We start from the raw sequence: 14,694 nt of genomic DNA, 5'->3' as shown, positions 1-14,694 counted from the left end.
CACATGCTGAATTGAGTGCTGTGCCTGCCTGTGATGAGGAGATTGTGAATAAAAAAATGAATATTAGTAGAATTTAAAATAAACATTTGCATTTGAATGTTAGGAGTGCGTCAGGGAGTGTCATCAGTGGCGCACAAGATGTGGTGATAATGATGTGAGTGATGTTGTTGCATTTTAAAGTTTTGTTAGTCGAGCCCACGAGATGCGCCACTGCTGTGTTATGCATTCAAAATATTAGAGAAATATGGAAGCTCAAATGCGGAGAAGATCTTGATTAGGTGAAAACCGAAACCAAGCCATTCCCACAGATGCATATTCAGCGCATTTTGACGGACAAATATGACTGCTGCACTCGCGTCTCACACAAGAGATGTAGCCATGCAAAGTTAAAATAGTTTAAACTTTTAGAAAACACGTCGCGAATTTGTGGAGGTTTATTCCTTTTCACTGCGTCTCATGTTTTTAAATGCAATCTGCGTGATGGGCGATTCGGCTCTTTGTATTAAGCAATGAATAAATATATGATGCTGTTTTGTTCATAATTGTTTATGCAATTTACGAAATTATATTTGATTTATGAGTTAATTTAGACGTAATGCAGGTTTTTTAATAGACATTTATTTCCTTGCATTGACAATTTAAATGTGCTGCATTATTTTGCTCATTGCGCCCTCCTGTGGCCTTGGGAGACAAGCCAAATATTTCCTTAAGACCTATTTAATCTGCATATAAAACATTAGAAATTAGATTTGTTTAATTTTTATTGTGTGTTTTACTGTTAAAACAAAAAAATATTTGTTGTTTGTCCCAATAAATTGGGTTAATTTCAACATACAGTGGTTAACTGTAAACATTTTTTTCTGTTGCTCTTTGTTTTAAAAAAAGTAATAAAAAATGTCAATAATTATCGATACCGAACGATATGAAACATTATTTTTGCTAGAATTTTTTTAGCTATATCGCCCAGCCCTATGATTCTTACATCCGTTTCGGAGAACCAGAGGACAAATATTTTAATCGATCGCTCAGGCATGGCACCGAAATGAGGCACCGAAATCTGCGTTCTGATTCGGTTCTAGTACATACCGGTTACATAGGTACCGGTGCCATATTGGTACCGGGTTTCGGTACCCAACCCTACTAACAGATTAGTGGTCAACCGATATATCGCCAAGGCCAATATTTGGCATTTTTCAAATATCGGCATTGGCCGATAAGTTTTTCTGTTTAGCCGATGTGTTCGAGGCAGGATTTTTATTTTGACGGTGTGGCGGACTTTTTTGACTGCGCTGAGAGCGGCAGCGCCTGAGTGCACACCGCTCACATTCTCCCTCTTGTTCCCTGTCGTCTTTCAGTTCTGTCAAATATGGATAGAAGTCTACCTAATAATCAGATAGAACTGTTAAACAAAGGAATTAAAATGTATACAAAAAAGGATTATAATGATTGCATTAATATTATTAGTAATAGAAAGGCAAACATTATAATACTTTCTCATTTGCCATCAGCATTCAGCAAATATGCATTTATATCATTTAAACAAATCTTTGAATGACTAATGAACATTTAATTTCACAAACCTTGCAGACTTAGTTGAATCTAGTTGAGATCTTGTGAAGTGTGCATTTGTATCCTGCATGATCGCGTGTTCTCTGCGTGATGGTCGGTCCATGCAAATTGAATGCGGACAGGAGGAGAGTTCAGCTTCACTGGAGATGCGTGATCGACAAATTTTAAACTAGTGATTTCAAATTATGCTGCGCTTTATGCATTTGCCCACTGTCATATTCATGTCATTTTCATTGCATGCTGTATGTAAAATGAGTGTTACCTTGGCTTTATTTAAAAAAAAAAAAAAAAAAGATTCCCAGTGCACACAAAAAAAAAATGATTCCCAGTGCACACAAACTTCCCAGATTACTGAGTGCCCTGTTGGTTACAGTGTTTACTTCCTTTTTAATTAGGTTTTTATTAAATATTTATTTATTTGTGAAAAATGCGTTGTCTTCTAAAGTATAAGTATGTTTATTTTACACAATTATTTTTAATCCATTTTCAAATGATTTCAAATTTCTTAAATATAAATTAAAATATTTTTATTTTATTTTAAATGAAGACCGGTCGCACCACAACAATTATGTGCACTCGCACAAATGCTCCCAAATATATTTTGGGGTCGCACAGATTACATTTCGGTAGGGCTGGGCGATATGGGCAAAAATTCATATGTCTGTATTTTTTGGCCATTTTCGATATACAGTATATATCTCGGTTTTTGTATTTGGATTAAAAAAAAATCTGTATTAAATATATATATTTCACTTATTGCCCAATGTTGTCCAACAAAACAATACATATTAAAGGCTATGAAAAAAAATACAGTGAATGTAACCATGTAAGCCTTTATACTATGTGCAAAAAAGGGTTAAAATCACATTTCATTCTAACATTGTAACATTGCAATCTAAAAACAAAAATAAGGCTTTTAAAGCGGAAGGTAAATTCACTAAAATAAAAAATGAAAATAAATGAGAACAAAAGCACAGAGTTGTGTTAGGCTATTTTGAATTTGATTACCCCATTACAGTCACTTTACAGTCAGTGCTATCATAAAAATTTACTTACTTGTAGGTTTAAAATTCTACATGTCACATTTATTGTCCAACTACAAATATTTCAGCGAAATGTATATTTTAGTCAGAATTATTGTGCTGATATTTAATTGAGCTGTGTCTGTTTGGCACGCATGCGTGCGGTGGCGCTTGTTCACTGAAGTCTGTGAAGTTTAGTAGAGAATCCCAAAGCAGAAGGCTCAAGCACTTCTAACAGAAAAATGGAAATATTTCCATGACTTTCTAACATTTACAGACGGAGAATATACCTGTGAAATGCAAGTTATGCATTAAGGAAAACAGCACATCTCTAACACATTAAACAGCGCGAGTAGCCTAGCGTCTCTATCAGCGGCATACGCAGCCTTTCTGTCAGAGCATCTGACGTGCCGAACCGCTTAAAGTATGCGAAACTATACTGTGTCTTACCAGTTTTTAAAGGCCTTAATATAAAGCTTGTCACATGTTTAGAACAAACTGGATTATGCACTTTCTAGCTCTTTCTATGCACAGCTCAGTCTGTGTCCTCCGCTATATTTTCAGATGCACTCATATCAAACTACTGTATATCGATATAAACGGTATTGCCTCATATCGTATCGCTTATAAAGAAAACATCGATATATCGTACAAACTCGATATACCGCCCAGCCCTACATTTCGGGAGCATATGCGACCACAACGGTCGCAATTTCGAGCCCTGTTACAGAGGCAAAAATAGGTTTCAAACAGTACGTTGACTTTATGGACCTCACCCATCTCTTAAATCAAATATTCATGTGGTTTCTGTTTGTTTACATGTCTTTGAAATATATTGAGTGTAAATCTTCATGTCTAGACCTCAGACCTGACAGTCTATTGTGTTGTTAAATTACAGTTTAGTATGCGAGATTGCGGTGTTTCAGATTTTAATTTTTATGAATTGATACAACAGCTCAATGTTTGTGGGCATGTGATTTTTATAGTTCTGCAACAGACTCTGTGAAGTCAGGAATGGTGATGCAGTGCAGAAAATAGTTTGGATTGTATTTGTGTTCTTATAAAACCTTGAGCCTCAAGAGCCAGTGAGAACATCAAGATAACAGCAAAAGAATCTCCAAAAATTGCGAGTCTCCACCTGTCTGATAAGCAAACTAATGTGAGAATGCCTTCATAGTCTTCATGTTTGAGTGTTTTTCCATTTCAGTTTAGATGGGCTGCAACAACCCAGTAAAGATTTAGATCAGATTTCAGTATCGATTATCATCACCAGAGCATAGCAGATCATATGAACAGTTTCATCAGGTCAGGTTTCTGCGAAATATTTTCTGTAAATAACAAATTTGAAGTCATGCGAGCATTTTTCATTTGGCAAAAAAAGCTTGTAAGGACAGCGAGTTGCTGTTTACTGCATTTTTGCTTTATTGAAGTGCTTTTAGAGTAACATTTAATGGGATTAAAAAAATTACAGTAACAAGAAACAGACAAAATAAAATTGCAGTAACGTTGCTTTTACTAATCTACCATATTTTTTTAGCCTTGCAAATTGCTTGATAGAACATATCTTAAAATCTTTAATAACATGATTATTCAATATTTTAATTTAACCAAAGTACTAACCAGCAGATGAATCATTTACCAAAATAGTTAATTGCATCACTGTAGCTTAGCCCAATGTAGTTTTCCACTCCCTCACAAACCTTGGCTTGTGCTAAAGCTTTTCACTCAGCCTGAAGCCTGAATACATATTTACGTTTCCATTGTGCATGATGTGTGAATTTGAAATGCAATATGTAAATGAGATGAAGGCCATCAGGATGTTCTTTACATTTTGAACAGTGTGTGTACATTAAGGATTGTGTTTAAATGTGAATTAACCAGATGTGTGATGCGTTGAACGATAGTCTGTTTTTCTTCACAGTATTTGGCAATTCAAACAGTGCAAACAAACAGCATTGGATGTATTAACATGAAGAAGATGAAAAAGAAGGAACGACACATCTGATTTAAAATCATCCAAGCAGGGCAGATTAATGCATCTTCATTATTAATGCGCAGCACTGAGTCTCACAACTTCTAAGTGGGTCACAGACTTCTGAGTCTTTTATAGGGTGCTGCAGATGCCAGATTGTGGCATATATGCCAAGCCAGAGAAGAGATGAGAGGAGTTCACAAGTTTAGAGTGGCATTTTGACTATTTCACACTTAGTTCCATTTCCGAAAACCATTTTCACCCCAACCAAACCCGTTTTTAGAAATATGCCATTTGCTCACATTTTGGTGATTTTATTTTCCTTTTTTTTAATTATTCTTTTTTTTTTTCACATACACTACCATTCAAAAGATTTGTAAAAAATATTTAAGTTCCTTATGCTCACCAGTGCTGCATTTAATTGGTAAAAAATGCAATATAAACATTATTATTGTGAAATGTTATTTTATGCAGTTAGTAATTACTTCGGTAATTGATTAATCGGTTACTTGAGTAATCTGATAAAACGGCATATTTTATTTTCTAAATTTTAGTAAAATGAAAAAAAAAGTGAAGCTGAACTCTCCACTTGTCCGTATTCAATTCGCACGGACCGACCATCACGCAGAGAACATGCGATCATGCAGGATACAAATGCACACTTAACAAAATCTTACAACTGGATCCGACTAAGTTTGCAAGGTTTGTGAAATTAAATGTTCATTAGTCATTCAAAGATTTGTTTAAATGATATAAATGCTTATTTGCTGAATGCTGATGGCAAACAAGAAAGTATTATAATGTTTGCCTTTCTATTACTAATAATATAAAAGCAATCGTTATAATACTTTTTGTATACATTTTAATTCCTTTGTTTAACCGTTCTATCTGATTATTAGACAGACTTCTATCCGTATTAGAACTGTTAACGACAACAGTGAACAAGAGGGAGAATGTGAGCACTCTTTGCAGAAACCTCAGCACTTTTCAATTTTAAACGTTGTAAAATTTTAAACAAATTAAGCGCGGTCCACTTCTGCACACGATCGATATTTTGAACACAGCACTAGTGCTCAGGACCTGCCGTTCTCAGTGGAGTCAAAATAAAAGTCCATCACGCCGTCTCGAACGCATCGTCCAAACAGGAAAACTTATCGGCCGATGTCGATATTTAAAAAAAATGTCAAATATTGGCCAAATATCGGCCAATATATCGGCCTTGGTGATATATCAGTCGACCACTACCTGTAACTAAAGTGTGATTTTGTTCCTCATATTTTCAGTTTGTTGATTTGGTATGAGGAATGGTTGCTACTTGTTATTTTAGAGAAGAAAACTTGAGGCATCTTAGACCAGTTGGGGAATTTTTGCACTGAGATAAAAAGCCATTAGGTGACTCATGTGTTGGAACAGATGTTGTCTTAGAGGACAGTATGCACTTGATTCAAATCACTCACGTCACTAAGGCTACATCAAAGTCATCACCTTACTATGTAAACTAGGCCTATGTATTATTTTCCTAATGAAGGTAACGCTTGGTGACTTTAAGTCATTTTTACTGGCTCTGAGATGTCAGTGTTTCCCACAGATTTACACATGTGTGCCGGCACTTTTCAACCGGGGGAAATATATGCTATATACAAAACAGCAAACAGGCTTATTGAAAATGCACATTCATTCTCTGCCAGCAGGAGGCACTTAGGAGCGGCAGAAATAGCGATTTCCCCGGTAACGGCTGTAAACAATGCAGCGCTGGCGTTTTGACTTTGAAACGTGTATAGCTCATGTTTTTTCAACGATGTCCAGGCATTTTGGAAAATCTATTTGTGGCGGTCAGTGTTGATATTGTGGCGGGCCGCCACAAATAAATCAGTGTATGGGAAACACTGGATTGGGTTTTGTTCAATTTGGATGTAGGGCTGTCATGATTACTCTATTTAACTTGAGTACTCAGTTTTAAAAAAATCCTTGATTACAATTAAAAGTAATCAGTAAAGTAATTTCTCCATTAATAGTTACAACAATTCACCGATTACCGGAATAATCGATAATGACAGCCCTAATAGGAAGTCCAGAGTTATGTTTCAGTAAAGATATGGCCTATTGAGAGACTCAGTGCCGTGTTTTTGTGATGAACATAATACAACAAAATTGCTTATTTGGTAGTAGGCTTGCTGCGATAGTCGGTGTTCACGGTGTTAACCCACAACACTGGTTACATCACTTGCCCACCATGGCACCGCCCCCACCATCTTTTTGATTTTTCTATAGTAATAAAAATCATTTAGTTCAGTTGGAGAACAGACACTACAATTAAAAACTGAACGCGGCTGCTCAATGCAGCTTGCCGAACGACAGTTGCATCACAGATCAGCAGCAGTCAGATTTCATTTATCATGTGAGGAGAGTGAGTCGAGTTGACCGACAAGAGTGGGGTGAGACAGACAAGATGATGGCGGAAGATTTACTTTCAAAACGAAATGCAAAAGCGCCTTTTTGGCAATATTTTACTTTATTTAAACTTTGTGTAATTTAACAAAGGTTCTGTGTTTAATATAAGATAGTTTGACGTTGTACCGTCTTGTTGTTGTCCATTCAAGCAATTGACGCTGAATTGCCGCTAATATGAAAGTAAAAGTAAAATGCGCATGGGCATTTACAAGCTATTTAAAACAAAGAAATGCGAGGAAAGGAGGGAAAACCCCAACGAACCCCACCCCCCGGTGATTACCGGTGTTGTCACACGTCGATTAACCGGTGGGAAAATGTAATCACCGTCACAACCCTATTTGGTAGGGGTGTAAAGGTACACAAACATGACGGTTCGGTACGTACCTCGGTTTTAATGTCACTGTTCAGTATGTTTTCGGTACAGCAGGGGGAAAAAACTAAACATAAAATTGCTTATTTTAATAAACATTGGTTTACTGAACAAATTGCTCTTTCTTTATATAAATTAAATTATAATTAAAATTAAAATTAATTAAAATTTTCTTAGGGATAAAAATCTACCTCAGCTTATGCTCTAAACCTGGGATAGGCAACATTGGTCCTGGAGTGCCGTTACTAAGCCTGCAGGCAGGTGAGGTTTTTTTCAGGGTTGGAGCTAAACTCTGCAGGACATCGGCACTCCAGGAACGACGTTGCCTACCCCTGCTCTAAACTATAGGGAGCCCTTTTACATTACTATAAGGTTACAGTTAACAGGAGAGCCCAAACTTAAATGTAATTACTTTTTATTTTTAAATATAATAACCAACACTCAACTTAAAAAATTAGGGATGTCCCGATCAGGTTTTTTGTGGCCCCGATCCGATCGGAGTTATTGAATATTGAGTAGTCTATCTGCCGATACTGAGTCCCGATCCGATACTTGTATATTCCTATAGGAATGTATGTTTGGTGCACACTTCAAGTACATTAAAGTTATTAAAATCAATCCAGTGTATACAAAGTTGTGCAGAGAGTAAAAGTAATATATGTATGATGTATGTATATGTTACGAGATACACACACTCTCTCTCTGTGTATATATAAAGTGAAGATAAGGTTAGAAAGCATGAAGCTCGTGGTGTCAGAGTGCCAGTCTTTCTGTCAAGTCCGAATCAAGACTCAACCCATAGCAACGCGTTATAACAATGACGTCTCAGACAGCAGATAAAAGTAAATGATGAATGAATGAGTGATCGTTACAAAAGTGTGCATCAAATACACTGAACAGGGAAGCTCAGACATGTGTGATGTGCTAGAACAGACCTCACTTTTTCTCGTGCATCACCCACGCACATTTGAGCATCGTCTTTTCCTTTTAATGGTGGTTGGCAAACCCACTTAGACTCATACCGCCTCCTGCTACACAACACCGGCATGACAGCTGATGTAAAATAAGGATCGGGCTGAGGAGAGCCGATACCGACCATTTAAAAATTGCTTGATCGGCCCCGATCCTTGAGATTGGCTCGGGACATCCCTAATATAAACTGCACATAATGCAGTTTTTAAATTAACTTCTAAATTACAAAATTTCTATTTGTTGTTGAAATATATTCATTTACACAGTGGCTGTCATAACTTGTTTCATAACAGATTTATTTCACATTAAAACTAGTAGTAAAAAGGAAGGGATGATCACGCTCACTCGCTAAATTTTTCGGTACGAATAAGTGTACCGCTACACCCCTATTATTTGGCATACATACATAGTTACACATTCTCTCTCTCTATTTTTTCCATCTCAGGAGCAAGTCATGCCTGCCAGTGTGCGTACTGGGACCCCGAAGGACTCAGAGGTGTCTGAGCTCTTCTACAGAGATGATCCTGAGAAGCTCTTCACTGATCTCCGGGAGATCGGTCATGGCAGCTTTGGAGCCGTGTACTTTGTAAGCAGGCTATGCCAGTATTTGTATGCAATGGGCGTTTGTGTAGATGTGTGCTTGAGGCTCTGCATGAACATATTTTTCTTTCAGGCTCATGATGTGCGTTCCAATGAAGTGGTGGCCATCAAGAAGATGTCGTTCAGTGGCAAGCAGTCCAATGAGGTCAGGATCAAAATACAGTTTGAATTTCTGTAGTACTGAATCAGACTGTTTAAACCTATTCATGTACAAGAATCATGTTTTTACTACTGGTTGGTGTGTTGGCCCCCAGAAATGGCAGGACATTATAAAGGAGGTGAAGTTCTTGCAGAAGCTCAGACACCCCAATACCATCGAATACAAAGGGTGCTACCTCAGGGAGCACACAGCATGGGTAAGCGCATACGCATATGTATGTGAGCGATGTGTCTGTCTGACGTGTGCTAATGTTGTCTGTTTCTTGTGTTAGCTGGTGATGGAATACTGTCTAGGATCAGCCTCTGATCTTTTAGAGGGTGAGTAGTTTATTTTTATCTTTCCTCACGTCCTCCGTTCTTTTCAAATAAAGCTGTTATGCTCTCCCTCAGCCGCTCTGTCTGACATTAGAGATGTCCCTTGTTTTTGTGGTGCTGTATTTGTTCCCTCAACAGTTCATATAGAAACATGCAGGTGTAAATATTGTAACCATCACAGTTCTGGATTGTAATTTCCCACAGTGAAATATTTAGCCTTTTTATCCTACAGTGCATAAAAAACCTCTGCAGGAGGTGGAAATAGCTGCTATTACCCACGGTGCACTTCAGGGCCTCGCCTACCTTCACTCTCATAACATGATACACAGGTGAGACCCTTCCTGCTTTTCTTTTGATTTCTGTTTTTATCTTTACATCTGTTTGCTTTGTTGAAGTTTCTCAGCCTGTTGTCAATAGATGTTTTTCAGTGTTGAAAGATGCATAGGTCTTTATTTCTTTCTTTTTCTTTTTCCAGAGATGTGAAGGCAGGTAATATTCTGCTAACTGAGCCTGGTCAGGTGAAGCTTGGAGATTTTGGCTCTGCCTCAATCGTTTCTCCTGCCAACTCTTTTGTGGGTACACCGTACTGGTAAGTTGTAAATGTAATTGATTATTTGGTTAAAGGAACTATGTTCTATGATTTGATTTTACTTGAAGTCAACTTATAATTAAAGTCAGGGTTTCTTCTACTAAATGAGCACACACAAGTAATTTTAGCATTTTTTCTACACTGATATAAAGATACACTACAGTTTAAAAGTTTAGGGGAAGGTAAGATCAGTAATAAGTTAATAATTTCATTCAGCAGGGGCACAAGTCCTTGGAAGTTAACACTTTTACTTTGTTACAAAAATAATACTTCAAATAAATGCTGGTCGTGTAAACTTTCTATTCATCAAAGAATCCTGAAAAAAGGTATTACAGTTTCCACAAAAATATTGAGCAACACAACCAATTTCAACTGTGATAATAGTAATATAATGTTCAGTGTTTCCGACAGGATTTTGTGAGACTGTGGTGGGTGGTCCTCGATCCGTCTAGGGTGGTTCGGGGGCATGCTCCCACGTAAGAAAATGTACATTTTAAAGTTAAATTCATAAATCTGGTGCACTTTGAGAGTTCAAAATTAAGAGCTCCACACAGGTTCAGTGTGCAAACTAAAAGAAAAAAACTGGTGAATGTACTTTTGAACAGAATCACTGAACTAATACTTAAACTAAGTTTGAACTAGTTTGTGCAGATGAACTGAATCTATCACTTCTAACACCATTTTTGCTTCTAATATTTAAATCTAAGATGCTATGAAATGTTTTAACTTTCTCATACTTGCAAGTCATGACAGGGATTGCAAAACAAGTCTAATAGCATAAGCTTTAGAAAACTTTATGGCCAAATAAAAAACACATAAAAATTATTGCAGCAGTCACAATGCTACCCATAAAAAAAATGTTTTAAATGGCCAATTTTTGACCCAGTCTTTTGTCCATTAATGGTCTGGGTGAACTATGAAGAGCCTGCATTGTGAATATTAAAGTGTGTCTGTGCAGTAGATTGTGCTTTTATTTAGTTCAAAAGAGCAAAGAAAGTCCTGTTTATCATGATCCGTCCCTTCTCGTGTTTAGGATGGCCCCAGAAGTGATTCTAGCCATGGATGAGGGGCAGTATGACGGGAAGGTGGACGTCTGGTCTCTTGGCATCACCTGCATCGAACTAGGTTTGTGATGGTTTGAAAGTGATGCATGACTTCCCACCCTCCCACTGACCCCTGAAACTTGAGGTCATGTCGGGTATTAAGGGGGTTTATTTAGGCCAGCGTGTTTTGCTGCTTGCGAGTCTGTGGTGTGTCTATGTCTTTTGCTATGGAAAGGGATTTGGGCTTTAGTGTCTAAGCTGCTTTGGATTGTAAGCTAACTTCCACGCTTTCTCTTGGTCTCATCCTCTCTTTCCTCAACCTCCCAGCATTTTCATTTATTCATTCATACCTCTTAGTCTTTCTGTTTCATTGCAGCACTAATTCTGGTCTCTCATCCTTTTCTTCTGACTTTTGACTGATTTTTCTGTGTGTGTTTACACTGATTTTATATTTGTTTGTCTTTCTCTCTAGCTGAAAGGAAGCCACCCTTGTTCAATATGAATGCTATGAGTGCCTTATACCACATTGCGCAAAACGAAAGCCCTGTCCTGGCGTCAAACCACTGGTGAGAACTTTGGTCTAGATTTTTTTTTTCCTGTTATCTCATTTTCTTATCTTAACCTTTTGGTTTTGTCTTTTTCTCCTACATTTGCAATCAGTTTATTTCAGTTTTTTCTGTTTTGCAATTTGTGGGTGAACTATTTTATTAGCTGCTTAATACATAATTCAAAGTATTATGCTAGAATTTGCTAATTTGTATTAGCAGTAAAGTGTATAGTGCAGTAAACGTTAGAGTTGAGTTTTGTCTTTATTCTAGCTGCTTTCTCTCTCTCTCTCTGCTGAGAGACTGTTTTTAAAAGCTTGTGAATGCCGTGAGAAGGAGAAACCAAGATAGAGGTCATATACTGCCGCACATAAGGTTTTGAGGACTGTCTGTTTCAGTGGCTTGCTTTCTCTTTCATAATCCTGTCTAAAAGCAGCCGTCAGGCGGGGAACATTTCTATACACACTGTAAATCACTGCAGTAAAACAATATGTGACCCTGGACCACAAAACCAGTCTTAAGTCGCTGGGGGATATTTGTAGCAATAGACAAAAATACATTGTATGGGCCAAAATTATTGATTTTTCTTTTATGCCAAAAATCATTAGGACATTAAGTAAAGATCATGTTCCATGAAGATATTTTGTAAATTTCCTACTGTAAATATAGCAAAACTTAATTTTTGATTAGTAATATGCATTGCTAAGAACTTCATTTGGACATTTAAAGGCGATTTTCTCAATATTTTGATTTTTTTTTTTTGCACCCTCAGATTCCAGATGTTCAAATAGTTGTATCTCGGCCAAATATTGTCCTATCCTAACAAACCATACATCAACGGAAAGCTTATTTATTTAGCTTTCAGATGATATATAAATCTCAATTTCGAAAAATTTACCCTTATGACAGGTTTTGTGGTCCAGGGTCACATATGATGTGTTTACGATCTCTAGCCTGAAAAATAAAGCAGCATAATCAAGTACATTTGTACAGCTCAATTAAATAGATGTTGCTGGGTGGAAGCCTTCCACAACAAATTTTTTAAATGGCTGGGTGGCCTATGTCCATTTGTCTATTGAAAATAAGATTTATATTGAATTTTTAATAAAAATAAGTTTTTATTTTTATTGCTCATGTAGTTCATGTTTTCTATATGTTGATCTTTTATATATATTGTGTGTGTGTTTAACATTTCCTTTGTCGCTCCCTCTCTTTAATGCAGGTCAGACTACTTCCGTAACTTTGTGGACTCTTGTCTTCAAAAGATCCCTCAGGACAGGCCTACCTCAGATGTGCTGCTCAATGTGAGACTTGAACACACACACACACACTCTGTATTCATTCTTTCATGCATTCATTCTTTCATTCACATATGTTCTCTCCTCCTCGGGTCTTTTGTTCTAGCTAGGCCTGTCATCATTACCTACTCGCCTTGACGTGATTAGTTTTAAATAATCGTAATTATTATGCACTTTATATTCCAGTACAATATAGAAATGTCATGGGATGAAATGTCTTTTTCAAATACTGAAAAAGATTGTATGGCAGAACCTGTGAAATTTGCGATTCTCTAGCTCAAATTGTTTTGAATATTGAAATGGGTTTTCAGTTACGACACCCTTTCAGATTTTTCAAAAATTTGTGGCACCTTACACAAACACTACTGCTGTACAGGCCCCGTAGTCTACCCACTCTGGACTGCTACATGAAGATGAAGCTGATGGTTCAGAAGCATCTTAAGAACACTATAAGTACTTCTTTGATGCCACAGTAAAAACTATAGCATAACTAATAAAGTTGAAACATTATAATTGACAAGTGAACAGTAAGTAAATAAAATAAGAACAAACACACACATTTCAAGTGTTACTTGGTGTGTCCTTTTATCTTACACATTTAACCCGATTATTCAGGTAGGGTAAGGATAGTCAAATCTAGCCTAAACCATGAAGTACTCACCAGCCGGCAGGTTCAAGTTCTTCGGGAATGACGAAGAAGACTCCCTTGTGGTTGTTCTTGTTTGAGGCTCAGTTGGTAGTTATAAGTAAAGTCTCACGGGAGGCAATCGTAACAATAAAATCTCTTATTTTGTTAGTTACAATACAAAGCAGTTAATTCAAAAATAAAACAAAATCAGCTAAGCCACGAGTTCTATAATCATACTCTAAACAGCAGTATTGGAGATGCTGTTAAGCGCCCCTCAATAGGGTATCAGGTGTCCTTCACGCTTAATGCAGACAGCATCTCCAATATTGCTATTCAGGTACAGAAATGTAATTAAATGAAAAATAACACTGCATAGTATGAATTAAATATGGATTAAGCTTTGTTAAAATTGTTTTGTTGTTTGATTAACATTGACACAGACAGTAGCAGGTATTTATAGGCTGCTGTCCCTTTAAGACCATATACACGGATCACTATGATGTAGGGCTGTCGCGATTCGTCGAATTTATTTGACTATTTGATTTTTAAAAATCCTCGACTTCATTTTGCTCGCATCGACTAACAGGCAAAATACAGGAAGTGGCGCATTTCACATTATTAGTCTGTTTCCCAAGGCTCCATGATATATTAAACCCATTTAAAAATCGTAAGTAAGCATAATTGTGAATTCACAAACGCTACGATTTAATTAAATAATTATATGCGATGCAGTTCTACTACAGTATAGGCGCTTTAATTATTTACATGCGTGTAGTTTAAGTACATGAGTCACACAGCGGCTCCGTTCACAGTAGTTCCACAGGAACTGTTATCATTTACATGTGTGGAGCGTCTCAAACTCCATCTCTGCATGTTGTTGTGAGTTTGGGCTTATTATAACGTTCATCTGGGAACGCAATGTGCGCCATTTCATCAGATTTGTAAGGTAAATAATTTATAAATCTACGTAAACATAGGAGAATACATCGCGGCTTCAAAATAAAAGCTCAAACCCTCACTCTGAGTTTACACGTTTTGATGTCCACATATTCATTTAATTACAGTGGCTACAGCATTTCTGTCCTAAAGAAATGGAAAGTTTAAGTGGACATTTGAATGAAATGGTGCTTGGTCAATATTAAACAAGTATTAGATCGCACA

General features: G+C 36.9%; 1 protein-coding gene across 3 annotated transcripts in view; it reads left to right on the top strand.

Annotated features, from left to right (window-relative positions):
* LOC107678872 (serine/threonine-protein kinase TAO2-like) overlaps nucleotides 1–14,694 on the top strand; it is a 57,076-nt gene that overhangs the window by 18,351 nt on the left and 24,031 nt on the right. For all 3 annotated transcript variants that reach the window (XR_001632980.1, XM_016474295.1, XM_016474294.1), the window contains exons 2-10: nucleotides 8,802–8,942; nucleotides 9,030–9,101; nucleotides 9,211–9,312; nucleotides 9,388–9,433; nucleotides 9,663–9,759; nucleotides 9,906–10,019; nucleotides 11,053–11,144; nucleotides 11,535–11,628; nucleotides 12,830–12,911. Coding sequence is in view for 2 of the 3 variants with exons in the window: in XM_016474295.1 (XP_016329781.1) it covers nucleotides 8,811–8,942; nucleotides 9,030–9,101; nucleotides 9,211–9,312; nucleotides 9,388–9,433; nucleotides 9,663–9,759; nucleotides 9,906–10,019; nucleotides 11,053–11,144; nucleotides 11,535–11,628; nucleotides 12,830–12,911 (831 nt within the window). In the remaining variant the exon portion in view is untranslated. The remainder of the gene's footprint in view (nucleotides 1–8,801; nucleotides 8,943–9,029; nucleotides 9,102–9,210; nucleotides 9,313–9,387; nucleotides 9,434–9,662; nucleotides 9,760–9,905; nucleotides 10,020–11,052; nucleotides 11,145–11,534; nucleotides 11,629–12,829; nucleotides 12,912–14,694) is intronic.

The sequence above is a fragment of the Sinocyclocheilus anshuiensis genome, unplaced genomic scaffold, assembly GCF_001515605.1.
Source record: "Sinocyclocheilus anshuiensis isolate Anshui unplaced genomic scaffold, SAMN03320099.WGS_v1.1 scaffold1800, whole genome shotgun sequence".
NCBI classification, from domain to species: Eukaryota; Metazoa; Chordata; class Actinopteri; order Cypriniformes; family Cyprinidae; genus Sinocyclocheilus; species Sinocyclocheilus anshuiensis.
This window is presented reverse-complemented; position numbering and strand designations above follow the sequence as displayed.